This window comes from Podarcis tiliguerta (genome assembly GCF_965153285.1).
Source record: "Podarcis tiliguerta genome assembly, chromosome: 14".
Classification (NCBI taxonomy): domain Eukaryota; kingdom Metazoa; phylum Chordata; class Lepidosauria; order Squamata; family Lacertidae; genus Podarcis; species Podarcis tiliguerta.
This window is the reverse complement of record NC_139547.1, coordinates 29,696,834-29,724,099: the sequence shown is the minus strand read 5'-3', so window position 1 is coordinate 29,724,099 and position 27,266 is coordinate 29,696,834. Positions and strand designations below refer to the sequence as shown.

Below are 27,266 nucleotides of genomic sequence, written 5' to 3'. Positions count from 1 at the left end.
TGTTTCAGATACACTGCTGGAGATGCATTTGCTATGAGAGATGGAGGGCAGGGTAGGATTTAAAAGCACAAAACTCTTAAAATTGCTTTGAGCACAGGGTAGTCTGAGGGCTGCAGATAGAACTGATCTCCTAGAAACACCAGAAGCTGCCTTGGGCTATGTGACACCACTGGTCCATCAAACTCTGCATTGTCCCCACACTGACTGGCAGCAGTGACTCTCTTTTCAGACAGGGGAGTCTTTCCCCCCTGGCTCACCCTAGAAATGACCTGGGGGGCTGAACCTGGGACCTTCTGCCCTGCCCCTGAGCTATGCTGCTTCCCCTGAAAAATAAGATGCTAGTCCTCATGTTTCTGAATGAAGGGCTGGTCTTAACTGGATGCTGCCTTATACTGAGTCAGACCCTTGGTTCCATCTAGCTCTATATGGTCTACTCTGACTAGCAGGGGTTCTCTGGGGTTTCAGGCAAGGGGGTCTTTTCCCAGCCCTACCTGCAGATGACATGGGGGGGCAGTGTTTGAACCAGGGGCCTTCTGCATGCAGAGCAGGTATTCTACCACTCTCCTGCCTCAGAAGGGCCTGACTGGCGCAGGCCAGAGCCTGAATAGTGGGGACAGGGATGCCTGCTGCAATCTCTGTGCGCGAGGAAGGCAGGTGGGCTGGAGTAGTGGAGGATGAGTCGGGGAAGAAAAGATGCCGCTTGCTTTCGAGGGCTTGTGCCCGCCTCAACCCATTTCTGGGCCTCTTTCCGGACAGGTGTGTCCTCGGGAACACTACGATCCTTGCTGATTTTGCCAGTGAAGAGGAGATCAGCCGCTTCTTTGCACAAGGCCAGTCTCTCTCCCCCTCCCCTGCCTGGCAGTCTCTGGGCACAAGTCAGACCCGCCTGGGGCGCCTCGATGGCTCCCACGCATTTTCCAACCGCAACGACCTAAACAGCCACTGGAATGGTGCTGGGCTTTCAGGAACGGGCAGCGGAGACCTCCACGGCACATCCCTCTGGGGGAGCCCTAACTATTCCACAAGCCTCTGGGGTTCCCTGGGCAGCAACGACACCAGGGGAGGGCTGAGCAGCCCGTCCCCCCTCAATGCTTTCCTCTCCGTTGACCACCTGGGGGCCGGAGGGGAGTCCATGTAGCCACCTCTTCTTCTTTCAGTGAACAAAACTGTGACCTCAAAGCAGCACTAAATTTGGACTCCCCCCCCCCATCCCTCCCCGCCAACCCGCCCTCCCCACTTGCAGCCTCCAGGGGTCACCTGTGGAAACGGTTACTTCGTGCGCACATTTCCTCCCCTCTTCCCCGCCCCCTTTGTTTTAGCCCAAAACATCCCAGTTTGAATACTTGAATCGTGCAGGCCAATAATTATAATGTGAAAAAAGTTATAGATTTTACACTTCCAGGATATAGTGCTATACATAGTTTAAAGTAAAAACAAAACTACGTAGAATCAGCTTGCTTTTCATGTGTTCCATCACTTTTTTATTTTATTTTGTTATTTTTATTTTTTGCTTTGTGGATTCATCATCATTGTCATCATCATTCTTACTATTTTTGCAACTTGCTGATGACGGAGTTTGAGCTTTCTTAGGCTTTGCACAGACTCTGCCCTTCTCCCTGCCCCACAATCGTCAAGGTGGGGGCAGCAGCAGCAGCAGCAGCAGCAGCTCACGGGTGGCGCTTCCTGGAGGACAGACAGAAGGATGCTCCTTGCTATGGACCAGGCTGTGCCCCACTATGCCTTGACGCCTGCCTGCCCACCTAGCCGCCACGTGGCGGCCCTCCAGCGCCCAACAATCGAATGATGAGACTGGTACCTAGGATGCCGAGCGGAAAAGCCTTGCACCTGTTTGTTCATGTGGAATTAAACTAAAGAATGGAGCTCTGCAGTTTCTGAAACTGCACGCACAGCTATGACTGGCAACCCGGCCTGCTTGTCTGGGCAGGGGGTCCTGCACTTTCAATAGGCGTTTGGTATTTTTGTTTTTCTTTTATTTTGGGGGGGCTCCTGTGTTGGGGTGCTGCCTTGTTTACAGAAATCTTTTATTTTCCTTTTTTTTTTCTTTTTCTTTTGAGAAACAATGTTTACTCGACCATCACTTAAATATTTTTTAAAAACAAAAAAAAAAAATTTGTGGATGTTAAAAGATGCTTTCTATCTCTGGGAATAACGAGCAGTGTTTGGCCATGTTCCATTTGTGTTTTTTCTATTCCCACCTCCTAAATCTAAGAGCATGGCTCTCAGGAAAAACCAAGGTCCCTACGTAAAACTCCTTGTAGTTTCTTATAGGAAAATAACTTTTAGCACTGATTACTACTTGCTCTGTAAACCTTCTTCTGCCAAAAATTGCTTCAAATCGCTGGAGTTCGACATTCTGTGCTTTCCAATGCTGTCTTTTTAATAGTGTGGGGTGGGAGAGGGGTGCTTGGCTCTTAATCTCTAGTTTCCCCCCAATTTTTGTAAAGCCGGCCCCCTTGTTCCTTTCCTCCTCCCCCTCCCCCCCCCTTTGGTGTGGCCCTTCTTCCTGCTCTCGTGACTGTGTTCAGTGTTTAACCTTAAAGCTGAAGTAACTATGCAGACTGTAACCAAGAACTTGGGCTTACAGAATTTTGTTGTATAAATTTTAAATGTTTTAAAAGTTCCTGCAAATACTTTTCTTGTGAAAGTGTTAAAATCATCTTCTCTTTTGCCACAAATGGTGTTATTACCTGAAGCTTGTTTAGTTGGAGGATGAAAGACTAAACAAGGATAAAAAAAAAGAAAAGAAACCAATTTTTTTAACTGTGCTGAAAGACGCTCTCATTTCATTGCCTTGATTCTAACTGTTGTGTCTGAAGATGCAAAAGTCGCCAGTGGCTTTTTAACTGTTTACAAATAGAGTGTGATTGTAAAATGTACAGTTTGGGTTGTGTTCTAATTATGAAGTTTCTCCAGATATTAATAAATCATGACATTTTTTGGCTGCTTACCATGGAACGGTCTCATTCGTGATTTGTATTGTCTGTCCGTGTCTCTCCCCTCCCCCCCCCCCCGGACCCTCTGCTATTGGTGCACAGGCAGATTTGCTAGATTATGCTAGGTTAACAAGGGTTTAGTATTTGTGTGTTTCCTTTTAGGGCCAGCTCCCACCTTGACAGGACACTTGGAAATTGAGGAGCGTGTGGGGAAAAAATGCTGGGTTTTGGTTTGTTTTTTTAAACTCTGGCGTTTAATACTTCCATTACAGCGACTTGCACAAAACGAAACAGTAACTGCTCTTCCGCCTCGCCCTTTAATCCAGTTACTTGTCCAGCTTTTTCTGTCAAGGAGATTCCTGTCTCCAAATAGGAACTAACTGCTCAGACTTGTCCCAGTGTTGGATTCCAGTGCTGTGCTGTTCCTCCCAAGAGTAACTACTCGTAAAAATAAAAATTCCAACACCAAACCAATAAGGCTAGTTTGCTTGATAGTTGAGCCTCCTCAAGCCTTTGCATTGAAAACTGACATCAGCCACCTGCCTTGATGGGCTTGCACTGTTCGCAGGGTTCAAAGCCACCTCAATCTCTGAGCTGGTCAGGTAGAAATTAAAAGGTTGGTTTTGAGCATGTTGACACGTCCTGTGTCTGACTGGAAGGATTCAGGCTGTCCAGCTTCTCTCCAGGTTGACCAGCTCCATTCCCTCGCAGTAAGAGTGAGGCCTCTGGGCTTTGTGCTGTGGAAAGGAGAGAGAGTGGGGCTCCAGGGATTGCTTTGTACTGGGAATGCCGCAGGGGGCTAATTTGGCTGAAAGGGCCCAACCCCTCTCTCCCCTTCCTGCTGATTTCTGTTATTATTTATTGAATTTATATACCACCTTACGCCTTGGGGGAGGGGGTCTCAGGGTGTTTCACAGAATAAAATCAAGATATAAAACCACAAAATACATAATAAAAATAAAAACAACAACACAATATCCCTCCTCCAAAAAAAAAGGACATTTTAAAAGGGCATAGGATGTAAATCAGATCAAAGGCCTGGTTAAAAAGGACCGTTTTCGCCTGGCGCCTAAAGGTGTATAATGAAGGCGCCAGGCAAGCATTCCACAGATGGGGAGCCACTGCAGAGAAGGCCCATTCTCGTTTTCTAGGGTCAGTGAGCAGATGCCACAATGTAGGACACACACTTTATGGGTGAGCAGGCAGACAACTGACTGGTTGTCGCCAAACTGACCTTGAGCAAAAGTCTCTTCTCGTAGTCTCCACCATAATCAAGTTACAGGAGCAAATTTGTATCTTATACCCACTGGCCCCCTTGGAGATTCATCATAACATGCAAATAAGGTTTTTTTTTGTTTTGTTTTGCAATATGGAAATGAATAGTTGTGTTTCAGCAGAGTTCTGTGCCAAACTACCCTGTGCTCTTCCGTGCCAAAGCGCCACCTCTCCAAACTAGAGACCCACAGCCCAGGGAAGTGTGCCTGGGCCTCACTCACCACTTGCTCCCTGGAGGGGTTGTGCAGAGCAGGGCAAGGGCTCCACTGAATAGGTTCCATGGGCCAGCTGGAGACGGAGACTTCACTGGCCTTCCCGGAGTCTATCATAGGGTCGTTCATGCTGTTGGAGCTCACGTCCCAATGGTTGTAATGAGCGCTAAAAAGATTGGAAGGAAGATGTCCAAGATGCAAAATGGGAGGAAGCCGTATCTACACATGCTAGACTGTACTGGGGCATTAGATGCAAGGAAACACACATTAAAACGTGGAACACCCAACTCTCTTCCTTGGAAGCCCATGACTTTCCCCGAGGAATGAAAGTAAGGCCAGCATTTTGCCACATCCTGCTTAAAAGTGATATAAAGCGCACCAGGATCAACTACGGGGGTGGTTCAGGGAGAAAGAGTTGTAGATTTTGTCAAAATGCCAATGCGGTCCTTCCACCAGCTCCAGGATTCACCAGAGCTTTTGGAAAAGGGGAAGTAGCACAATAGTTGTGCTGCAACTATTGGATGCAGCCCAGTGTCTCTGTTGATAGGAACTACTGCCATGGCATATTCTCAGGAAGGATATTCGAGGTGGCCTGCTTCTGAATAATGAATACCAGTTGTTGGAAACCACAAGAGGGGAGAGGGGCTCTTGTGCTGGGGTCCTGCTTAATGGATTTCCCGTTGGGGCATCTGGTTGGCCACTGTGAGAACAGGATGCTGGAAGGGATGGGCCCCTGGTGGCACCCCTTTGGCCTCATCCAGCAGCTGGGCTTATCTTTAAACCCTTCTCCACTTCTTAGCAGTAATAAAATATTGGGCTTCAGGCATCTGACCCAACTCTGATCGACGGGATAGTTGGGCATGTTACTTTGGCCCCGAATGGTTAAAACCTCTTCTCCTGGCCACCAAGCCAGGATCCCACCAAGCATCTACCCCCATCCAGCAGAAGGAAGATCCATGATTAGATCAATCCTATTGCAAGATTTGAGGTTGGAGGAGGAGGAGGACCTGGGGAGAGCAAGCCGAAGGGAGGAAATTGAAAGTCAGATGCTGCCTTGGGAAAAGCAGCCAAGAAATTGGAGCACAAGGCTGCAGTGTGGGGGCTTATCTCTGCATTTCTGCCGCCGCTTATCAAACTTTTCCTGAGTTCCTCTTTCCATGGCACTATTAGAGGCCTTTATGTTTGGGGAGGTTTTTTCCCTTTAGCACCAAACAAACCAGCATAAGTGGAAAGTTTATGCCAGCTGCTTGGCCTCAGGCCAGCCAGGAGGTTAGCTGTGACAACTGAAGGTCAGTCCTCTGGGCTCAGCCTGTCCTTTCCTTGGGGAGTTCCCACCTCCCTGCCCAGCCTGCTCTCCACCCTGCTGGGCTGTTGCCTGCTGCTGGGGATCAAGCATGATATGCTTGCTGGGGGGTGGGAAGTCGCTAAGCAATGGAAGTCCTTTGCATATGCTAGTCTATATGTACAGAGGGCAAATGAAGGTGGTTTGTGCAGCTCATCTTTTAAAAAACAGGAGGATGAATTTACAATTGCCAAACACACAGGAAGTTGTCTTGATCTGGTCAGACCGCTGGCCCACCTACAGTCTCCTTCACTGACTTGAGAGCGGCTCTTTGGGGTTTCAAGCTGATATATTTAAAAAATGGGCGTTTGCTTTTACAGCCCAACTCTCCATCAAGGGATTCAGAGTCCATTATCGGTCAGAGAAGAATGGGTGGAGGTAGGAACCAGTCAAAGCAAAGTAGATCTTTATTTTCCTGTTGCAAGTGTCCCCCACCCACCCCCTACCTTTGCACAAAGGTGAGGAGCATCCAGAAGAAAGGTGTGTACGGTCTCTCCCAACCCTACCTGCAGATGCCACTGGGGATTGACCCTGGGATGTTCTGCATGCCAAGCAGGTGTCCCATCAGAGAGAAACTTGAAACTAAACACTGTATGCCCCTGTGCCATTACAGCTGCAGTCCTTGAACCCCTTTACACCAGAACCCTTCATGCTCCACCCCTTACACCCCCCACCATGGCTGCAGTGACTGTTACCTCGGCCGGCCTGCGGCCCCGATGCAGGGGGCATCCTGCGGCTGCTTGCAGTAGCCGTCGGGGCCCATGCAGTCGTCCTGGCAGCTGCAGCAGGCTGTGTCCAGGATCTGCAAGTGCAGCAGTTCTTCTGAGTTGCTGAAGGCTGGGTTGTCCAAGGAGACTGCTGAGGCCAGCCAAGGCTCCGACCAGTAGTGGGCCGAGACATCGTCAAGGCGGCAGAAGCGGCGGTAGCTGGAGGGGTCAAGAGTTTATGATCCCTTATGTTGCTATGAGTCATAGAATCATAGAGATGGGATCCCCAAGGGTCATCTAGTCCAACCCCCACCCCCCATGTAATGGAAACCAATCTAAAATCCTAATACTGCAAATACAATTATTTTAAAAAGCAAAAACAAAACATGCTGAAGTAGCATGCTGTTGGGAAGTCCTTGGTAATTAAAAATTATATGCTGCTGGATGGTTGGAAACCTCATAGCAATTTAGAAAAAGAAATTATTAGTAAAAGAAATTAAAACATTCAAAAAAATTAAAATGGCCAATATACGCACCATCATTCTAAAAGCCTGAGCAGGGTTGTCTAAACAAAAATGTTTCTAGCAGCAGGCACAGAAAAGAGTACAGTGGTACCTCGGGTTACATATGCTTCAGGTTACATACGCTTCAGGTTACAGACTCCGCTAACCCAGAAATATTACCTCAGGTTAAGAACTTTGCTTCAGGATAAGAACAGAAATCGTGCTCTGGCGGCACGGCAGCAGCGGGAGGCCCCATTAGCTAAAGTGGTACCTCAGGTTAAGGACAGTTTCAGGTTAAGAACAGACCTCCGGAACGAAATAAGTACTTAACCCGAGGTACCACTGTACAATGAAGGTCCCTGCCTGATGTCAAGAGTCTGGGAGTTTCAGACCATAGGTGCCGCCACACTAAAATATCTATTTCTTACAAATGTGGAACAGGTATTATGTGACACCTGTATCAGTGCCAGTTCTGCAGGTCAAAGTGGTTGAGAGGATGTTTATGGGGGCCAGGCAAGATGCCCACAGTGAGAACTTCTGCCCAATCTTTTCATTCTAGGAGTGAGATTGCACTCTGCATATGCTCAGAGCCTAGAAAGGGGATTACACTCTGCATATGCTCAGAGCCTGTAGCCAGAGATTCACGCCTGGAGTGCTAAAGAGCTCAGGCTGAAATGAATCCCCCCCCCCCCGTCTCTCTCTCAACACAAAGCTCAGTTACACACACTCTACCCCCTCCCACCCCACCCCCGGATTTCCCTTGGAGTTGAGCCAGAAGCTGCTGGCTGTTTGCTTTTCCCTTGAAAGCAGGCTTGGCGGGAGGAAATAGATCCCTCAGCTCAGCCTAGCAGCCCCCATCCCATTTCCCACCCACCCGCAGCCCCACACTAGATGGGAAAAGACAAGAGATCTATGGGTGAAGGGTGGTATACAAATCTAATAAATAATAATAAGGAAAGAGCAATCAGTGAACAGCCCCTGTGAGCCCAACAAGGCCCAGAGAAAGGGAAGCAGCAGAGACTCAGCGCTGCAAACCGCCCCTGTGGGTGCCCTTTCTAAGAGAAGAGGCTAATGAGGAATGTCATGAACAGGGCGGAAGACATCATAGAATTGCAGAGCTGGGAGGGACCTCTAGAGGTCATCTAGCTCAACCCCCCTCCAATGCAGGAATCACAGCTAAAGTAGCCCAGACAGGCCAACCTCAGCTTAAAAACCTTTGATGAAGGAAAGTCCTTCCCCTTCCAAGGTCAGGGCCAGATTAAAACTTTTAGATGCCCTAACCACCTAACAAGATTTGGGTGCCCCTATATATATCCGATTCAAAATACAAAATTCAATTCAAAATATAAACAATAACAAACCATAAAATAAAATTTTATTTATTGAAATGAAAGAAAACCTACAATAAGGATGGAAAATAATGTTTATCTTTGTGTACTTTATAGCTGAAAAGTTTTCTCCTACTTTTCCTAATTGCAAAGTCGTGGATCGGATCCTCAAAACTAATCTTACTTTAACGCATCCACTTCTGTCCTTAGTAGAGATAAGACATCAAGCCTGCCTTGTTGCATAGTTGTTCTTTTGGGATTTCAATAAGTGGACCCTCTGGACCCTCTTGACTTAATTCATTCTGGCGGTCCGTACGTACCCCGAAAAGTCTGCAACATGAGGTGCTGCTTCTGCGCACGCACGTGGCGCAATAGAGCGCTTCTGCGCATGCAGCGAAACCCGGAAGTATACATGTCCAGGTTTGCTGCATTCACAACCCAAAAAAGTTACGTTACCCGAAGGTAACGTAACCCGAGGATCCGCTGTACTTCGACTGAGAAAACGAATGCTCAGCTGAGCAATTTGTGACTGTTTATTGTCAAAAATCCAGCCATGGAAAATGTCTAACCCTAGCCCCTTCCCTTGATGCCCTAAGCTTGTACTTATTTTGCTCCACGTTTAAACCAGCCCTGTCCAAGGTAGCCAGTGCATGGATTAAACTGGCAGGGAAGGCAGGAAACCAATGGAAGCAGTGCCCCAGTTTCTCTCCCTTCCTTCCACCTCCATGGAGTCCAGGAAGGGAGGAGAAGGGTCTCACCTGCTCTTGGTCTGATCCGCTCTGGCCTCCAGCAGCAGCATGCGAACCCGGCGGATCACCAGGCCGGCAATGGCAGCTCCGACCACCACCAGGCTCAGCAAGAGGCCGCAGGCCACCCCCAGCAAGCCCTGCTGGGTCACCTTGTAATCGCAGCGCACCCCCAGGAACCAGAAGTCGCTGCCCACGGGACACCTGGGGAATGCAAGGGGGAAAGCATCAGATAGAGGCCTTGAAGGCAGAGACGTGTGTGCAGGGGCAGAGGGACCGGGCGCAAGGCCTTTGCGCTGTGACACTCACTGGCAGACAGGTGTGTGGTTGACAGCGTGTGTGCAGATGCCCTCGTTCTTGCAGTAGTCGCGGTGGCATGCGGAGGTGCAGACGGCACTCCCGTCTTCCCTGGTGGAGACACACTCGTAGCCGGCTTGGCAAGCAAAGAGCACGGAGCAGAGGTCCAGGTGCCGCTCTGTAGGAACAGGCAACAGCTCAGAGGGAGAGCCCCTGCTTGGCATGCAGAAGGCCCCAGTTTCTGTCGCCAGGTAGGGCTGGGAGAGACTCCGCCCAAGAACCCTGGAAAGCTGCTGCCAGTCAGCATAGACCTAGGTGGGCCCACTGGCGAAAGGCAGCTTCTGATGTGTCTATGGAGAGCAGCCACTTTGTTTAAAGTCTTGAGGACTAGAAACTTGTGGGGAGGGGGCCATTGCTCAGTGGGAGAGCCGCTGCTTTGCAGGTGCACAGGTTCTGTCCGCAGCGGCATCTCCTAGGCAACTGATGTCGGCTGGGTTGGGAAATGGGCAAAAGCTTACCCAACGTCGTGCTCTGCAGCACCCGGGCATTGCCAACCCAGAGCCCCGGCCGCAAGCGCTCCGAGAGGGATGAGCGATTCAGGGCAGCCCACAAGCCAGGAGCCGCTACCAGGAAGAGGGCATCAAATGCCACCACCACACTCCCGGGCCTGCAGAGAGAATAAGAGAATGGTAGAATTGCAGAGGTGGAAGGGTATCCCAAGGCCCATCTAGTCCCATGTAATACACAGAAGGTGGCAGAAGGGGCAGCCCCATCTGAGTCCTGAGATACACACGCATACTGCCATTTCTAACACAGGAAGTTTTAGGGCCCAGTCATCACCCATAAGCAAAGTTATTTTGCAGGGACAGGTTTTGGAAATGTGACTCATGAATGCACCAAATACTTTAGGAAATTGCTTGAGTTCCACGCATTTTTAAACACCTTCCTGCAACCAGCCTCTCCTGGTGATCCAACTCTGCCATCAGATGGAGCTGGCCAGTAGGTTGCCTTCTTCCCTGCCCACCTCCTGCACCCTCAGAGATTCCTCAGAGTCATAAAGGCCTTCCTGATGGCAGCTGCCTTCCAAGGAGCCACCCAGGACGATTTTGAACTTTTGCATTTTCACCTGCTACACAGTGGTGCCAGTCATTTTGCCCTCCCTGAGCCCTGGGATACGGCGGACAAGAAAACCCAGAGAGAGAGGTGGATGGATGGAAGAATGGATGGATGGATGGATGGATGGATGGATGGATGGATGGATGGATGGATAGATACCGGATTGCCTTCACTTCCAGTCGCTGAAATCCCGGCAGAGAATCGAAGAGAGGTGTGACCTTAGAGAGAGAAAAGGGGAAGGGGAAGGAAGGGAAATCAATTAGTCATTGATTTATGGAGCTTCCATCTCCAACCCTTCACCAAAACAGATCCCGGGGGGTTTGCTAATATGAAATAAATCACGCATAAAATACAATTAAATTATAACACCTGCAACAAAACAGACACAATTTATTTTAAAAACCCCTCAGGCATTAAAACAATGAAGCATCATCAGTTCAAAATAATAAACTCTAGGAGGGGCTGGAGAACCTCAGGCCTGGAGATGAAATGTGGCCCTCCAGTCCTCTTCACCTGGCCCTTGGAACTATCATGGGGCCCCACCCACTTTCCCCAGGCCACACCCCTCATTGGCCCATGCTTCACACCCTCCTTGAGTACTTCTGCCAGGGCGGAATGATTTCCTTGTACTCTAATCATGACTCTTGCTTGCCTGGATGAAGATGAGAGGGAAGGGTGCATAGAAACTAGCCGACTGTTCAAAGGCCAGATTCCCATTTGCAGCCCCGCCAACTTTTGCCTCTAGTCCCGCCTCACCCTCATGGCCATGTGGCCCTGGGAAGGTTGACCAGCAGGGAATGTGGCCTTTAGGCTCTAGGACCTTGGGCAACCCAGTTAAAATCCCACCCAAGTCCTGGGTCAACAGACATGGCTAACCCACCGTTTCGTTGACGCTGAGCACCAGGCCCTGGTACTCGAGTGAGTCGGGGTTCCAGAAGCTTCTGGAAAACTCCATGGCCAGGACCAGCTCACAAGGGATATGCAGGAGAGTGGCTGCAGGAAGGGAGAAGGAAAATAGGACCCACCTCAGGCCAAGGTTGCGGGTGAGGGAAGGAGGGAGAGAGGAACAGAAAGAGATTCTTTAGTAGTGATTCCTGCTTTGTACCTTCCAACTGTATGAATCTACGATTTGATTACCACCTTCAGGGCCCCAAGTGATGGCAGCTGCCACAGCATGGCAGGTTGGTGAGGGTGGATCCACCTGCCCCACAAGTGTAGGGAGCACAGAGGAGAGCCAGGAGTGGGGGTCTTTGCAACAGAAAACGTGCTTCAAAGAGGCCAGTGGCCACAGCTGTAGCTGGACCAGAAGAATGGGTGTAGAAACTGAGCGTTTCTTACAGGTTTTGTTTTCATTTTATGCCCATGCTTGTGGGTTTCCCACAGTGGGCACTGGGTCAGCCATTGTCAGAACATGGTGCTCCGTGGGGTCCCGTTTGGCCTGACCAGGAAGTCATCTTATGTTTTTACCTTCAGACCAGCTTAGTTCCAGCAAGGTGGTGAGGCCTCCTGTGTGTTAAATTCTACCTGGGGGTGGCTGGTCCATTAGGGCAAATGGGTACGGCTGCTGTACGCCCAGATTTCCTCGGGGAAATCCTTTGCCAGTCCCCACCTTCTGCCTTTTAACTTAACAACCAACCCAGGGGGCAGTCCTGGCTGTCTTCTTCCTCCTCCCCACTTCTGTAAAGCTCATCAGGGGAGAGGAAAGGGTTGAAACTAGAATCAGTTAGCTCCAGCTATCAGTGGCCTCTCTCCCTTCAGCCTTACCAGGCCCAACAGGCACCACAGAATCATAGAAAGGTGTAGGAAGGGACCCCAGGGGCCACCTAGTCCAGGCCCTTCAATGCAGGAATCAGAGAGAGAGAAATCTGCATCAGATGGCCAACCAACCTCTGCTTAGAAACCTCCAATGAATGAGAGTCCACCGCCTTCGCAGACAGTCCTTTCCAGCCCCCACTAAACCTCTGTTTACAGGGAACTCACCTGCCACAGAATCCCCTCCTAGCTCGCCAACCTTGCCCCCCAGCTCAGCTCTGCTTCCCTCCCTCGGTTTGCAGAGAGAGGTGCCCCACTGACCTTTCAGGCGGGGCAGCTGATTCTCTGCCACAAAGACCTGGTGGGCTCTAGGGCGGCCTTCCCTGGGCACGGCCGGCTGCAGTTGCGTTGTGGACTTCTCTGGTGTGGCTGGCGAGAGCCAGGTGCTGGCAGCGAGAGGTTCCTCCTTTGCAGTGCTCTTTGGTCCTGGAGCTGGCAAAGGTGGCTGTGTGTGCCCACTGCTCCCTGTCGGAGTGGCTGTTGTTCGGACAAGGCCCTCCAGACTAAGCGGAGAACGGGCAATCTCCCTGATGGAGCCACCTTCGGCTGTGGCGCTGGGCCTCTTCCCCCATTCCCAGCTCCTTGTCCTGCCTGGAGAGGTCCACAGCCGGTGGGTCACGGACATGGTCCCAGTGTCTCCTATCTTGCTTGTGGGCACAGCTGTTCCAAAGCCGAAACTGGAGGAACTGGCTGCTTGGGAGTGAAGCTCTGGATTCAGCGAAGGAGCTGTGCTCACATCATCTCCCTCTGGAGTGAGCAAGGCAGCCTCAGAGCCTGCTGGGGTCTTGGGTGGGCTGGGAGTCCAGCCAGCGGGGGGCCCCTTTCCTGAGAGGCTGCTGCTGCTGGTGAAGGGCTCTGTTGCCTCTGTGGCTTGCCAAAGGGACCCCTCTCTTGTTGCCTGCTGGGTGGGGCGTGTAGTAGCTTTATGACGGCCCTCCCTGGCGTCGCTAGGCACCCCTGTTCTTTCTCTGTAATTGACAGAGACCTCCATTGGAGTGGGGACCATGGTGGGCGAGGTGCCCTCTCCTGCAGTCCCCTTGGGTGTCAGCTGCCTTGGCTGTGAGGATGACTGTACAGGATCGCCCCCTTTCATGGGCCAGGCACTGCCAGGCTCCGAGGGGCTCTGAGATCCAGGCTCTTCTGTGGCTGTGGAAGCCCCACTGGAGGCAGTCTCTGCAGCCATGAGCGGGTCTGTGGAGTTCTGAAACATGGGCACGTCTGCACTGACATGCCCACCTGCTCTGGAAGCTCTGGGTTCTTCCATGACACCACCTGGGCCCACAGAAGAGGTGAGCAATGTGGACCCAACAGGGAGGTTGCTGGCAGAAGCAGGATGGGTGGCAGAGTCCGCCAACCTCAGGGGCAAAGCTGTCCCCAAGTGGAAAGATGAGGATGAGTGGGGAGCCACCTCTGTACGATGTGGGGATTCTGTAGAAGTAGACTGAGCATCCACTACAGGCTGTGCTGCTCTCATGGCTTCTGTGGAATTGTGCACCAGGGCTGTTCCACTGGGAACAAAACTGCCTGCGCTTATGGCTTCCTGGGTCGTCTCCATCGTGTGACCCAACCCTGCCCGGGATCTCAGCAGCGTTGGGGGTGGAGCAGGGGCGGAGCCAGGATCAGAGGGTCCCACGGCACCCCAAGACTCGTGAGATCTGGTTTCTGGCTCCACGCCTGGTGCGCTGCCCCCTGATTCCTCAGCACCCACCACAGATGGGTCTGTGCTCCAGCCCTGTGGCAATATTTGTGTTGTGATGGTTGCCACATCCTCTTCCTGGGCTGCCTCAGTATCAGCCGCAACCGGCTGTGGAGTGGAAGCCAGAAGAAGGGTCCCCTGAGTCTCTGCAGTGGGTGACTGGGTCTCCTGGGGCCTCAGGCTGCCAGCTCTGGTGGGCATCTTCAGGTCATCTGTAGGTCCCACGCTGCGTGTCTCATTCCCACCTGTCGTAGCACTTGGGGGTCCCTGGCTCTCTGGCCAAGGGTGCCGAGGCTCAGCCTGGGTCTGTGTAGCAGCTTGCACTTTGGAGGCCAGAAGCAGAGAGGGGCTGGTGGGTTGCCAGACCTCAGGGGCTTCCTCTCCAGCTCCAGGGCTGGAGGATTCTTCCGAAAGAGAAGAGGGCCAAGAATTTTGACCTGCAGCATCCTTTGGGGTAATGGGCCCAGGAAGCAACGCTAACTCAGATGAGAAGGTCACAGGCTTGGTTGTGATGAGGGGTGGACTCGGTTGGGGCAGCCCGCCAGCCCCCAATGTGCTCTCTTGAGTGGGGAACTGAGTGCCTCTCGCAGTGGCAGCTGCTGCTCTGCTTTCTTCCACCTCCGTTGGCCTCCTCGGTGTTTCTTCTTGGCTGGCGTCATGGACAGCAGATCCAGTCTGCAAGTCTGGGTGCGAGGCAGTGAGGACAGTAGCATCGGTGGATAAGGGACGATGCCAGGTGATGCCAGAGGGCTCAGCGCTGCCATGGAGGAGGGTCTTCAGCGTCTTACTGGTGCTTTGCCCTACAGATAGTGAGTCCTGCAGCCCAGAGAAATCTGACCCTGTGGGGTGGAGGGAAAGCAGAGGCAGTGAGCTCCCTGGGGGGAAGCCGAGGGGCAGCACCACCTTCACTGCCACCCCTACAGGCAGAAAGGAGGAGGCATCTTCAGGATCTGAGCTGCAAATGTCAGCAAGTGCCCTTTGTTCAACCAGATGCAAGGAGGTTAAAACAACCAGATGCAAGGAGGCACCAGGCAGTGGTGTTGCGCTGATGCTACACACTGGCAGCCCCAGGAGGGTGAATAAGCCAAAGCCCCCAAACCTCCTGTTCCAAAAATGCATTTAAACACAGAGCTCTCTCAGTGCAACTGTAAAGCTCCCTTGTTATTTTTGCAATTGGATGCTGGATGTAGTTGTTTATGCAACCTTGCTATATTTATAGCACTGAAGTGTTTTGTTGTTGTTTTTTGTCTGGTGTTCTCTATACTGTTGTGGTGTTTTGTTGTTATTAGGAAATTATTTTTTGCACTTTGAAATGCTCTCCTCTTTTCTTTGTTGTAAGCTGCTTTGAGCATGGAAAAGCAGCATACAAGGAGAATGATTTGCTTTTGATCTGGTTTTGCTGATTTGGGGGTGGAGCAGCTGCCCTGCTTCTCACCAGATTTCTGCACCATGCATAGACACCACACACACATCCGGACCGTAGTTACACAGCTCTCAATCCCAAGACGAAGTTGGGAACCAAAACCTTATGCAAGAACATGGGGCAGAAATCTCCCCCCAGCCTCCCAGGGGCCACAGCGTAGCTATTGGGTAAGAATGGCTCTGGAGCTGCTGTCTCAGTGGCAGTATATTCGACAGAAGCCCAGCTAATAATCCAGAACAGGCACTCAAGACAACCCACCCAGATATTCTGCATCACTCTCTCCCCGTGTTGCCAAGGCAACGAGCTTTCTCTGGCACAGACCGCTATCTGACACGGCTGGTTCGGAGGAGGAGGCTGGCACCGTGTCTGCTGTGGAAGAGATCCACGTTTTGTACGAGGAACTCCTGGATCTTCTGCATTCATACCCACACATCCGAGACACAGGACTTGACGGGTGGGGGCAGAGCAGAAGGCAGAGACCCCAGGGCATGAGGAAGGGTGTGCATCAGCGACTGTAGGATAAGTGCCACTACTCTTTCCTGTATCCACACACACACAGCTGTGATGTCATCCATCATAGCAAACATCTGGATTCAGGCAGAGCATCATGCACCCCATAGTTATCAGTCTCTGATAGGCTTGCAATGACTACTTCTTGCCTGATTGCCAGTGGGGAAGGAAAATCCTTCCCTGGCCCCCACCGTCCTCTAAGCAGCCAGGTTGTCCTGAGAGCACTGCATGTCACTCATACAGATGGACTGAGAGAGATAAGCCCAGGCCAATAAGAGCCTGCGGTATATTAAGTTGGCAGCCAGACCACCGGGCCAGTCTAGGCCGCCCATTACCTCGCTGATTAAGAGTTGAGTGAAACCTTGAAGCCTTTGCGCTCCTGCTCTCCACCTAAGGTTGAACGATCAAAGAGGGGCATTGTATCAGCCCTGCATCTCTTGTCCTGGAGACGGGAGGCAGAATATGGCCCTCCATGACTACCTGGCCCTCACCTGCCTTGCCATCTCCTCAAGTGCCCTTGAAGTGTAATGATGTCACTTTGCTTGCCTGGGTGGAAGACAAGAGCTGTGCAGAAATAGCTGGTTTTTGTGTGGCTGGAAAGTGGGAAAGTGGAGAATGGCAGTGGGAACTGCTGTTTTGCCTCTGGCCACACTCACGTTTACCCAGGACTCTGTCCACAGCTGGCATGTGGCCCCCAGAAGGTAGCTCGTAAGGCAATGTGGCCCTCAGGCTCAAATATGTTCCCCACACTTTGTCTTATAGAGGGGAAGGTATATACCTAACCACACTCTTCCAAAGGAACAGAGTCATAACTCGCTGCCCTCCTCCCATCCCAACCTAGAGATGAGCATCTAGATGCCTGTTGACCACGTAAGTGTGCTATGAATTTGTCTGGCATTGCTTTCTTCTAAACACAACCATGTGTCAAGGGCGAGAGTTTCGTTCCTCCATCGACGAAAACCCTAAGCAAAGGTAAAGGAGAGTTTGGGTCACTAGCAAGAGGTTTTTGTTGGGGTTGGTAGGCAAGCATGAGATGGACATATTTAATCTAGGGATTGTGAAGGAAAGTCAGCCAAGGATGGGAGCTCCAACAATTCTGCTGGGATCCCACAGAGGCAGCTGCTTCCTACTGTGGTTCTGTTGCTTTTTTCCTCTTGCGTAATATTTCCATTCTACTCAGTCTAGGAATGCAGCTCTAAGAAAGATACCCAGCTCTGGCACAAAGCCAGCACCAACCCCAAAAGACCTGCCTGCAGCTAACTGCACACCCACACAGATACATCCTCGCAGCACTATAAGGTGAGACGATGTCTTTCTGGAGTGGAGATAGGAGTCGAGCAAGGGGACAGGCGGCAGCAAAGGTGCAGATACCTGTAGACAGAGCAGCACCCTGCAGATCAGACGCCTCCTGGAACATAGCAAGGGAGGAGAAAGAAGAGCCATGTGCAGAGTGCTCCTTCCTGCCCCATGAAGGAGCCACAACCAGCCCCCAAAACATGGCAGACATTAGGAAGAACATGGGGTCTCGCAGCCGGGCATTATCCTTTGGGGTAAGACTTGGGGGCAGAGGTCCGGGCCCCTCCCCACTTAGCAGAAGGAGCAGCTGGTTTCCCGAAACGCAGCAAGAGCAGCGTGGGACATTTTGAAGCCAGTGAAAAAATGCACATGGCCATCTAAAGGGCATGGTGCTTGCGGGTGCTTTAAAGCTATTAACTCCATTGTCCACAGCTGGAGGCTGCTGTGCTTCTGAATACCAGTTGCTGGAAACCAGAGCAGGGAAGAGCACTATTGGGTTTGGGTCTTGCCTATGCGTTTCCCACTGGGGCATCTGGTAGGCCACTATGAGAACAGGGTGCTGGACTAGATGGGCCACTGACCTGATCCAGAAGGCTCTTTTTATTTTCTTATTTTCTTTTTAAAATTTGACACCCTCTTCTACTTTCTGCCTTCCGTTGTTTGTCATTGCTGCAGCACCCCCTGTGGTGCCCTTTCAGCTCAGCACACAGTAAGGTAAAGGGTAAAGGGACCCCTGACCATTAGGTCTAGTCGTGGCCGACTCTGGGGTTGCGACGCTCATCTCGCTTGATTGGCCGAGGGAGCCGGCGTACAGCTTCCGGGTCATGTGGCCAGCATGACTAAGCCACTTCTGGCGAACCAGAGCAGCGCACAGAAACACCATTTACCTTCCCGCCGGAGCAGTACCTATTTATCTACTTGCACTTTGACGTGCTTTCGAACTGCTAGGTTGGCAGGAGCAGGGACTAAGCAATGGGAGCTCACCCCGTCGCAGGGATTAGAATTCCCCTAAATCTGCCTCTGATGCTGTTGTCCTACCTTACTAGGCTGTTGTCGAGATTAAAATATGAAAAGCCCCAAGAACATTCGAATGCACTAAACAATTATAGTACTGCACATGGCCATCATACTTATGTAAGCAGTTTAGCTATTTTTTAAAAAAATTAAGTGTGGCATGTAAATCTTCCTAAATGACGAGCAATAATTTATTAATGACTGGGGGTGTGCAAAAATGTTCCCTGTTGGAAGACCAGGTGTATTTTCCATGAAGGAGGGGGTGGGGGGCTACCCTGTGGCTCCCAGATGATGCTGAGCTCTCATCACCCCAAACCAGCACAGCCAAAAGTCTAGGATGATGATGGGAGATGGAGTCCAGACACATGGGGGGGGGGCACAGACAAGCCACTTCAGTGATCAAAATTGGGGTGGGGGCGCCCTGCAGCACCAGTGACTCCCAAATTCACCCTCCCCACACCAGCCCCAGGTTCAGACCTGCCAAATCTCCACCACCCACACGGGACACCCGCTGCTGGCAGTTCCAGGCAGGCAACAAGTGGGGGAGTGTGGGGGGTCCTCGGGCGAGCGAGACGCCTTGTTGGGGTGCCCCATGCCTGGGGCCACTTGTCTCCCCCAGCGGGCGACCTTCGGCTCCAGCGTCCCCAGCGGTGCCCAGCACCTCAGCCGGCGAAGAAGGGCTTTTGCCCGATTTTGGAGGGCGCTGGCAACATCATCCAGAGAAGCGGGTCTCTGAGCGTGTGCAGAGAGCGCCCTAAGCCTTGCCCACCCCGGGCAGACAGTACCCGACGGGGCGGGGTCTTCCCCGATGCCAAGGACAGCGAGACCGATGGCCAGCCGGGCGACCTTCTGGAGCCCTCTCGAGGGAAGGAACAAAAAGAGAAGAGGTCCTTACCGGAGGAGGGGGTGATGGCGAGGCCAGGCTGAGGGGTCCTACCGGCGCCTAGCTGGTCCCCGCGGGGCCGCCGACGCTGCCGCCCGCCTTCCCGGCCGCCCCCCTCGAAGTCCACCTGCAGCGGGTCTGGCAGGGCCGCCGCCGCCGCCGCCTCCTGCCCCTCGACGGGGAGCGGCTGCCTGGGGAGGAGATCCGAGCAGGGGGGCCCCTCGGGGGCGGCCGAGGCGTCCAGGCGTCGCTCGCAGCCTCCGGAGTGCCCTGCGCGGAGAGAGACAGAGGAGGGCAGGAGAGGAGCCCGCGGTACCCCGCGGTGCCCGACGGAGCGCCCGGCCCACCCCGCGCCCCCCTCGCCCGCGCCTTACCTGCGGCGGCCAGCAGGGCCAGGAGCGCCACGAGAGAGCAGCGGAGGCGGCGGCAGCAGCAGCAGCAGCGGCGGTGGAGGTCCATGCTGCGCGCCCGGTTCCCTCCGAAGCGCGCCGCCGTCGCTGCCAGGAAGCGGAGCCCCCCCCCCTCCGCCCTGCTCGCCACCTCCCGTGCGCGACACGAGCCAGCGAGCGCGCGGCGGGCACAAAAGGAGGAGGCGGAGAAGCAGCAGCAGCAGCCGCCGCCGCCCCAGACCCGGAAAGCGGAGCCCCCCGGCTCGGAGACGGGAAGTCCCCGCCTGCCCCCAACTCCGGGACGCCCGCGGTGGCACGACGGGAGGAGGCGAGGGAGGCAGAAGCCCCAGAGCTTGCCGGCGCACGTGGGGACGAAAAGTTGCTCTCTGAGCATCTGCAGAGTGCCCTGACTCCCCACGCCTCCCCCTCGAGGGAGGGGCGTGTGGGGCCGAGAGCAGCCGAGGGGGTCTCTTGATTGCCCTCTCCGGGGCAGCCGCTCGGGGACTTCGACTGACGCCCTGCTAGGTACTTCAATCCCAGGGACTCCCTGACCCTCTCGGAGCCTCCATCGAGCAGGCCAGCTGCAAGGACAGTTCAGGCACTGATGGCCAAATGTGGCACATCAGGCCTCTTTCTCTGGCCCTAGGGAACACCCCCCCTCCCCATGCTCCTTCCTCCTTGGCTGAAATGTGTCCTTGAACTCTCCAATGCCTTAGTTTGCAGAGGTGAAGGTGGGGAAACTAGCTTACCGTAAAGAGGGAAAATTAGCATTAGTTGCTCTGGCATTAGGGTGCCCATCACTGTTATGTGGTTGTCCAGAGGAGCAAGTGGAAAAGTGTCCCCACCCCAACCCCTCTCTCTTCCTTGGAAACCAAGAAGTCACCTCCACCTGGCAGAGCATGAGCAAGAGGCCTTGGTAGCTGAGCAGCTGGCCACCACTATGTCCCATCATGCTAGCTCAAGGAAGGGTGCGGTGTGGTGCTGCCTGTTGGGGGCTCACAACTCCCACTATCCCTGGCCACTGGCCATCATGGCTGGGGCAGATAGGAGCTAAAGCTTCCTGGTGGGCCACAAAACCCTCACACCCCTGCTCCAAACACAACAGCAGAGCAAGTCCCAACAAGGCAAAGCTCTTGAATTGGCAGGAACTGGCCACAGAACACATGGGGCTCCAGAGGGCCTTTGCAGAGAATCTAAGCCAGGGATGGGTGTGGGGACCTCTGGACCAAAGGCTCACAGGACCCTCCCTGAGCCATAGTTTCACCCCTCACCAGCTCAGCTTAGCACATTCCTTGAGTTTTTCTGCCTGGCTGGAATGTGTCCTTGAACTCTGGACACAACGTCTGGATGGAGGATAGAGAGGGGTGTGTGTAGACATCAGCCTGCTGTACAAAAGGGAGAATTCACATTCATGGCTCCACCTACCTTTGCCTCTGGCAAGTGGCCCCTCGAATGCAGGCCTCAGGCTGAAAAAGGTTCCCCTTGTCTGACCTGAGCTCAAGAGCTCCTCCCACCTCTTGGCTCACCAGCCAAGAGGTGTCTTTAACATAGTTTGGTAGTAGAGCATGAGACTCTTCATCACAGGGTCATGGGTTCGAGCCCCACAATTGGGCAAAAGACTCCTGGAGTTCCCCAGATGCAAGTAAGGAGAAGGACCACACTCCTTAACCGGAAGAGAACAGGAAATGCAGCTGTAACCCTGAGACACGTAATACACACATGCTTGGAACCAGTGAAAATCAGAATAAAGGAGTCAGTATCAGTCTTTTTATTTTGGAGGCCAACATATATTACACAGCTTTAAATACAGCAGCCAACAGGACTATTCCTCTGAGTGTAATCGTGATTCAATACAGCACAGAGCTTCCATGACATGGTCCCCTCTTCCTGCTGACATCATCCTAGCCCTCACGACAGAACAAAGTCACCTGTGGAAGGGAGAGGGAGACACGTATGGCTTAGAAACTCAAAAAGATCACCGAGAAGTAATACACACAGTGAAATACTTCCTTATAAGCTAGGGGGTTCCACTTCCTTTTGACATGGTTTTGACTGATCATAAAGGAAAGGGAGGTTGTTATAGAGCTAAAACTCAATCTCTCATTCTACCCCCACCCCTGGTCACCTTTTCAACTTCCAATGCCAGTTATTGCTTCCTCTCCACTCTGGAACAGCCTTCACTTACTCTTCTTGCACTTTGCCTTGCATTTTACTTTAGAAAAAGTGCTCCCTTTTCCGGAAAAGCTCTAGTCTAGGGGCATTCAGCTACCTAGTCATAACAGGACCTTTGCTGTGTTCCTCTGTATTTGGCAAAATGTGTTAGGCCGGCTTGCAGTAGCCTCAACTCCAAAAGGACGTCACAGGGGGATGATGTTTCCTTAGCAACAGGGTAACTTCCCACAGCTGCGTGTTGCTTACTCCATGAACATGGAAAGGTGGCTTTTGGACACAGATAGAGGGCTGTGTCCTCAAGCAAGTGTAGTAACACCAGCGAGGAGAGGCAGCAGGCTCCCAAGGCCTTCCCAAGCAAAACATGAATCAAATAATCCACCCTCCCAAAGAAGTTTTAACGGGGGCTGCTCCAAGCTACCCAAGATTCTCTATCTAGCAGAGCCTGATGCCTTTGCAGTGAGAAGAGCATGAAGTCCTCCCCAAGACGTCCATCTTCTGCTTCCTTTGCATCAGATGCCCTCTGAATGAGGAGAGCATCACTCCATGCAGGTTTTCTGCCACAAGACCACTGCACACTCTTTCCAGCAGGAGTCTCTACTTACTCAGCTCAACCCAAACAATTATTCGTACACGTCCTGCTTATCGGCAATGTAATCTACAATCTCTTGCGGACACATCAGCTTCTCTGCTTCCACATCAGGGATTTCAAATCCTGAAAAAGATGTGGCCTGTTTAGTCCAGAGGTGAAGGAATCTCAGTCAACAAGACAAGGGATCATGCTGTAGTTTTCCAAAGGAGGGGCAAAGGGGGTGCCATGTAGTGCAGGAAAGTTAACAGAATGATCTGTGTCCCCTGGGCGTCAGGGTGTAAACATACAAGAACAGCTCGTAAGCACATTATTGCTTATGAGATTCTCTCGGAAACTGCTTAAAGTGCTACTAAAGAGTAAGGGGAGGGAAAGGGAATTTAACAGAAGCAATTTATCCAACTACCAATGAGCATCACTATAGTTTGGGTCCCCAAATCTTTAAGAATGTAGTATAAACAGCGACAACTGGAAAACACTGGCCTATAAGTGCACAACTGGAGAACAGCCTCTACCAAAGGTGTCATGTAATTTGAAGAAGCACAAACTCGGGATAAAAGGCAGAAACGTGCTAAGAGGAAGGCACGTTTGGCAAATCCTCACCGTGATAAACTCTCACCCGGAAACCTATGGCGCCACTGTGAAAGGATGTGTGGATCCAGAATTGGCCTCCACAGTCACCTACAGACTCACTGTTAAGACCATATTAATGGAAGACAATCTTACATGGCTACAAGTGATCACCAAAGAAGAAGCAGTTTGGGTAACGTACCAGGCCCCTTATTTCAGTGAAGGGAGTTCAGCAAGCTGGGCTATGCTAAAATGCATGAGCTCCATCTTTTTCCAGTAGTCTTGTCAGAAATGCAACTGGAGATGGACCACAACCCAGTGCCTCCCCCTTTTTTCTAGATGAAGGCAGTCCCTAGTTCAGCTACTGGCATCTGCACTTAAAAGGACCAGGGAAACAGCTGATGGGGATGTCTCTCTTTGCCAGAGGCTCTGGAGCGCTGCTGCCAGAGTAGATGATACTGGACTTGAAAGACAAATATAATCTGACCTGGTATAAATTCCTACAAGTCCAAATCACGTATCAGTATGCACAGCAGTGCAAGATGATTGAGCCTAAGCAAGGAAGTGGTGTAATGACCGATGTGCCATGGAGAACTGTGGGAAACACCAATATAGAGAGAAACTAAGTGAGTGTAAATTAATACTAAAAGGTCAAATAAGAGAGAAAAGGGAAATGTGTGCGTATCTAAGGAGAATGAAAGGATTGTCACGTTAAAAGCCTAGTTGGGCAGTTTGTATAATGATGTGAGTAGCCAACATGGTGTTCTCCAGATGTTGTTAAACTACAACTCACAGCAGCCCCAGCCCAGTCAGAGATGGTGAACAGCACAGCAACATCTGGAAAGCAGCATGTTGGCTATCCCTGCTAGAATGAATGCCCAGACTGCTTTGCCAAAGGAATGCCACAGAGTTGATGTTCCCTGACACTGTGGCAGAGACATCAAAGGGCACACTAGGTGGGCTGTTGCCAATGTTATGGAAGATGAAAACATCTGCATTCCAGGCCTGTCTAACTCAGATGCTCAGAGCAACTGCCCAGGAGTGTTACTTTGTTATGTATTAAATTCTGTTTTTTCTCAATTAAGACTGAGCTCCACAGCAGGCACACTCTGACCTTGTGACATTCTAACAGGCACATCTTGAGATGTATTTGCATACATCAAACACATTACCAAATTCATCTTCCATTGCCATGATGATCTCCACTTGGTCCAAGCTGTCCAGGCCCAGGTCTTTCATGAAGTGGGAAGTTACCGAGAGCTGGAAGACAAAATAGAAAACCCCAAATTATGGTATAACGGACAATGTCAATAACCATCAAAATAATGTCAAAAGTAAGAAAATAGGGGCCAAAGACTCCAGGGAGATTTGGGTTTTATTACATATAGAGGTCTCCTCTCCACTCCACCCAGAACATTGTTCTGACTTTGTTCCCATTACTGGACAATCTTAAAGTGTAATTCCCCCCACCCCTTATTGTTCATTTCCTATTTCCTCTTGGTGTCTGGATGCTCACTTGTTTCATTAAGCCAGAGAGACAACTTTCTTCCTATCATCTGCTATGGCCATAACAGATGACCTGTTTGGGCTGGCACAAAGTTTTAGGAAGACAGGGAACACACCTTTGTGGTTCACTCAAAGGTGCAGTTTGCTCCAGTGCAAAATGTATGTTAATCATACACCTGAAGAATCTGGGACTCAAGAAAAAGAGGGTCAAAACAGAAGCTGCAACACAGTTACTCACTTTTTCTGGATCTATCTTATCATACAGTTTCAGGACGTAAAGAACTCGATCTTTGATGTTATCCAGGGTCAAAGGAGGCATCTCAGAGTAATGACGACATAATTGAAGCAACGTTCCAGAGACCTATAGGAAAAGCCAGAGATATGTTTTTCATGATTTGGGAATATCCTCAGCACCCTCACCTGAAATACTAACTCTTTACAGGTGACACCTAAAAAGAACTGGTCATTAAAGCTCCCCAGATATTCATAGATGGAGACACTGCAGTGTGCATGTTTGATTTTGAAACATAGCTCCTGAAAATCTGAGCCTGACAGATCATTCTCAAGCACTAAAATTTATGGCAAACTAAATGCGCCTTCAAAAAAACAACTTTGGCTGAAAAGCAGAGTCTCAGAATATAATTCCTAGGGATCAGATGCCACAGGGAACTCCAAAAGCAGGGAGGGCAGTGCAAGAGGTTTTCCACTGGGCATTTGCTGCCTTGGTATGCACATAAAATCTCCCATTTCATGGTGAAGCACCTTGTGCTTGTGAAGGAAGCCCAGCCTAAAATCCAGGGCCTGTGTGGTTTAGTGCTGGACTAGAACCCTCCTCAAAATCCTCAACGCAGCCAAAGAGCTTACTGGGCAACATTGGGCTGATCTCTCTCTCTCTCTCTGTTGAACTTTCCTCAAAGGGCTGTTGTAAGGATAAAACGAGATGGAAGAACCATCCTTGCCAACTTGAGCTCCTTGGAGGGGAGGTGTGACACATACATAGATTCACTTATTTATTTCATAAAATTTACATACCGCTTGATTGTAAAAAAACAACAACGAAATGAGCTTTAAACCTCAAAGTGGTAACAAATGCAAGAATAAACGAAACTGGGACTACCCCACCAAGGAAGCAGCAGCAGCAACAGAATCATCTCCCCATGGCAGCAGTAAAAGGCCAAGAAAGGCCACGAGGGGGAGGCACCACCCTCATGTAGCGGGGAGTCGGTGCTGCTTCAGGTTTTGACCCCGTTCTTTGTCGCTATTCTTGATCCAGCTTTAGCTGTGTTAATTAATATCGGCTATTATTTTCGGCTATTTGTTGGTTGAAAGGCGGGGAAGGAAAACGATAAAACCCCGAATCTTGCGCGATCCGCTGGGCTGGGTTCCAGACCACCCCCGAGTCGGGATCCCGGGCGGCCTGCAAAGCCAAACCCTGCGCTGCACCAGACGGGCTCCCGCCTGCGCTCTTCACCTGCGGCGTCAGCCTGGCGGGTCCCGGCGGCAGGAGGGGGGCCAAGAAAGCGAGGCGGGAGGCGGGCGGTAGCGGGAGGCTGAGACGTCCGAGCAGGGAGGAGGAGGCGGAGAAGAAGCCGCGGCTCCCGCTGCAGCACCGGCGACGGAGGCAGGTGGAGGAGAGCAGGAGGACACGGGCCGCCATGATGACCCCGCGAGTGCGCCTGCGCCGACGCCCACAATGCCCCGCGCCAGCCCGCTCGCCCGCCGAGCTTCAAGGGTATTGAGGAGGGGAGGCTCCCGGCATGCAGCGCGCCGTGTTTGCATATGCAAAGCAAGCCCCGCCTTCCCCTCAGGCTCATGTGGTGGGTCCGCCTCTTGCCCCGTCCAGTGACTCAAATGACAGGTAACGGACCTCAGTTAATTTCAATGGGTCTACTCCGAGTAAAACTGGAGTAGCGTCGATAGCCTGCCTCATTGTCCTCTTCCCTCCTGCAGCCCTAAGGTTTACTGCCAGACAGCACCTCCTTTGCATGCAGAAGGTCCCAGATAGGGCTGCGGATATTTTTCTGGTGAACTACTGCCAGCAGGGGCAGACAATATGGAGCTAGATGAGCCAAGAGGTCTGACTCCATAAAAATAGATTACAAGGTTGCCATTAAAACCAGCCTTTTATTCAGAACAACAGGGACTACAATCTTTGCCCACTTTGAATCTAGGCCTTTCGGCATGTTATGTGGCTGGCATCTCCAGGAAGACCTAGGAAAGACTCCTACCTGAAACCCTGCCACCAGTTAACAAAGCCAGCCTGCAGGGCACATGGACAGGATGAAACCCTTTTGGGGAACACATGCCTGCAGAGGGTGTAGCTGTGTAGTGCATGTGTGCATGTGCGCGCGCACGCACACACACACACACACAAGCCTCCCACCCCCACTGATCATTGTAGAGGTGTGGGAAACCTTTGGCACTCCAGAGGCTGCTGAACTACAACTCTCAACATCCCTGGTCATTGGCCATGCTTACTAGGGCTGGTAAGGGACGCAGGTGGCCAATTTGGGCTTGCCGATAAGGTTGGTGATTCCAATCTGCATGACAGGGTGAGATCCCATTGCTCTGTCCCAGCTCCTGCCAACCTATAAATTCGAAAGCATGCCAGTGCAGGTAGATCGATACCGCTGCAGCGGGAAGGTAAATGGTGTTTCCGTGCACTCTGGCTTGTGGTTTAGTCAGAAAGCTGTCTATGAACAAACGCCGGTTCCCTTGGCCTGAAAGCAAGATGACTGCTACACTCCATAGTCACCTTTGACTGGACTTAACCATTCAAGGGTCCTTTACCTTTACCTTTTTTACTAGGACTGATGGGAGTAACATCATGAGGGCCAAAGCTTCCCCACTCTCACTGTAGAGGGAGTCGTTTTTTCATCATTACATTTAGCATTATGCTAAACCTCATTCTTTTTATGGGTAACGGTCT

General features: G+C 51.6%; 4 protein-coding genes across 5 annotated transcripts in view; 1 reads left to right on the top strand and 3 right to left on the bottom strand.

The window, feature by feature from the left end:
• Positions 1-2,976, top strand: part of TNRC6A (trinucleotide repeat containing adaptor 6A) — a 38,018-nt gene extending 35,042 nt beyond the window's left edge. For both annotated transcript variants that reach the window (XM_083413944.1, XM_083413943.1), the window contains one exon: positions 757-2,976. In XM_083413944.1, coding sequence (XP_083270070.1) covers positions 757-1,138 — 382 coding nt within the window. In that variant the 3' untranslated portion in view covers positions 1,139-2,976. The remainder of the gene's footprint in view (positions 1-756) is intronic.
• The window catches only part of ERN2 (endoplasmic reticulum to nucleus signaling 2), a 269,302-nt gene that overhangs the window by 164,573 nt on the left and 77,463 nt on the right, over positions 1-27,266 (bottom strand). The window lies entirely within an intron of this gene.
• On the bottom strand, positions 2,116-20,118 carry LOC310664639 (uncharacterized protein). The gene is made up of 11 exons (XM_083413967.1): positions 19,489-20,118; positions 19,127-19,384; positions 12,554-14,827; positions 11,361-11,473; positions 10,640-10,698; positions 9,883-10,031; positions 9,377-9,542; positions 9,080-9,271; positions 6,479-6,709; positions 4,451-4,607; positions 2,116-3,691 (listed from the first exon to the last, which is right to left on the bottom strand). The coding sequence occupies exons 1-11, from the start codon at positions 19,895-19,897 to the stop codon at positions 3,617-3,619; spliced, it is 4,083 nt and encodes a 1,360-aa protein (XP_083270093.1). The 5' UTR covers positions 19,898-20,118; the 3' UTR covers positions 2,116-3,616.
• NDUFAB1 (NADH:ubiquinone oxidoreductase subunit AB1) lies at positions 21,257-26,060 on the bottom strand. Its single transcript, XM_083412590.1, has 5 exons — positions 25,809-26,060; positions 24,576-24,698; positions 24,004-24,091; positions 22,278-22,387; positions 21,257-21,431 (listed from the first exon to the last, which is right to left on the bottom strand). Exons 1-4 carry the CDS (start codon positions 25,992-25,994, stop codon positions 22,296-22,298), a joined length of 489 nt encoding a protein of 162 aa, XP_083268716.1. The 5' UTR covers positions 25,995-26,060; the 3' UTR covers positions 21,257-21,431; positions 22,278-22,295.

Coding starts and splice junctions, on each gene's coding strand:
- NDUFAB1 (XM_083412590.1), bottom strand. CDS start 25,994: ATGGCGGCCCGTGTCCTCCTGCTCTCCTCCACCTGCCTCCGTCGCCGG. Junction 24,699..25,808: donor CCGCCAGGCTGACGCCGCAG/GTGAAGAGCGCA, acceptor CTTTTCCTATAG/GTCTCTGGAACGTTGCTTCA. Junction 24,092..24,575: donor ATAAGATAGATCCAGAAAAA/GTGAGTAACTGT, acceptor TTTGTCTTCCAG/CTCTCGGTAACTTCCCACTT.
- LOC310664639 (XM_083413967.1), bottom strand. CDS start 19,897: ATGCTCAGAGAGCAACTTTTCGTCCCCACGTGCGCCGGCAAGCTCTGG. Junction 14,828..19,126: donor CGCCATCACCCCCTCCTCCG/GTAAGGACCTCT, acceptor TCCACCCCACAG/GGTCAGATTTCTCTGGGCTG. Junction 10,699..11,360: donor TGCTCAGCGTCAACGAAACG/GTGGGTTAGCCA, acceptor TCTCTCTCTAAG/GTCACACCTCTCTTCGATTC.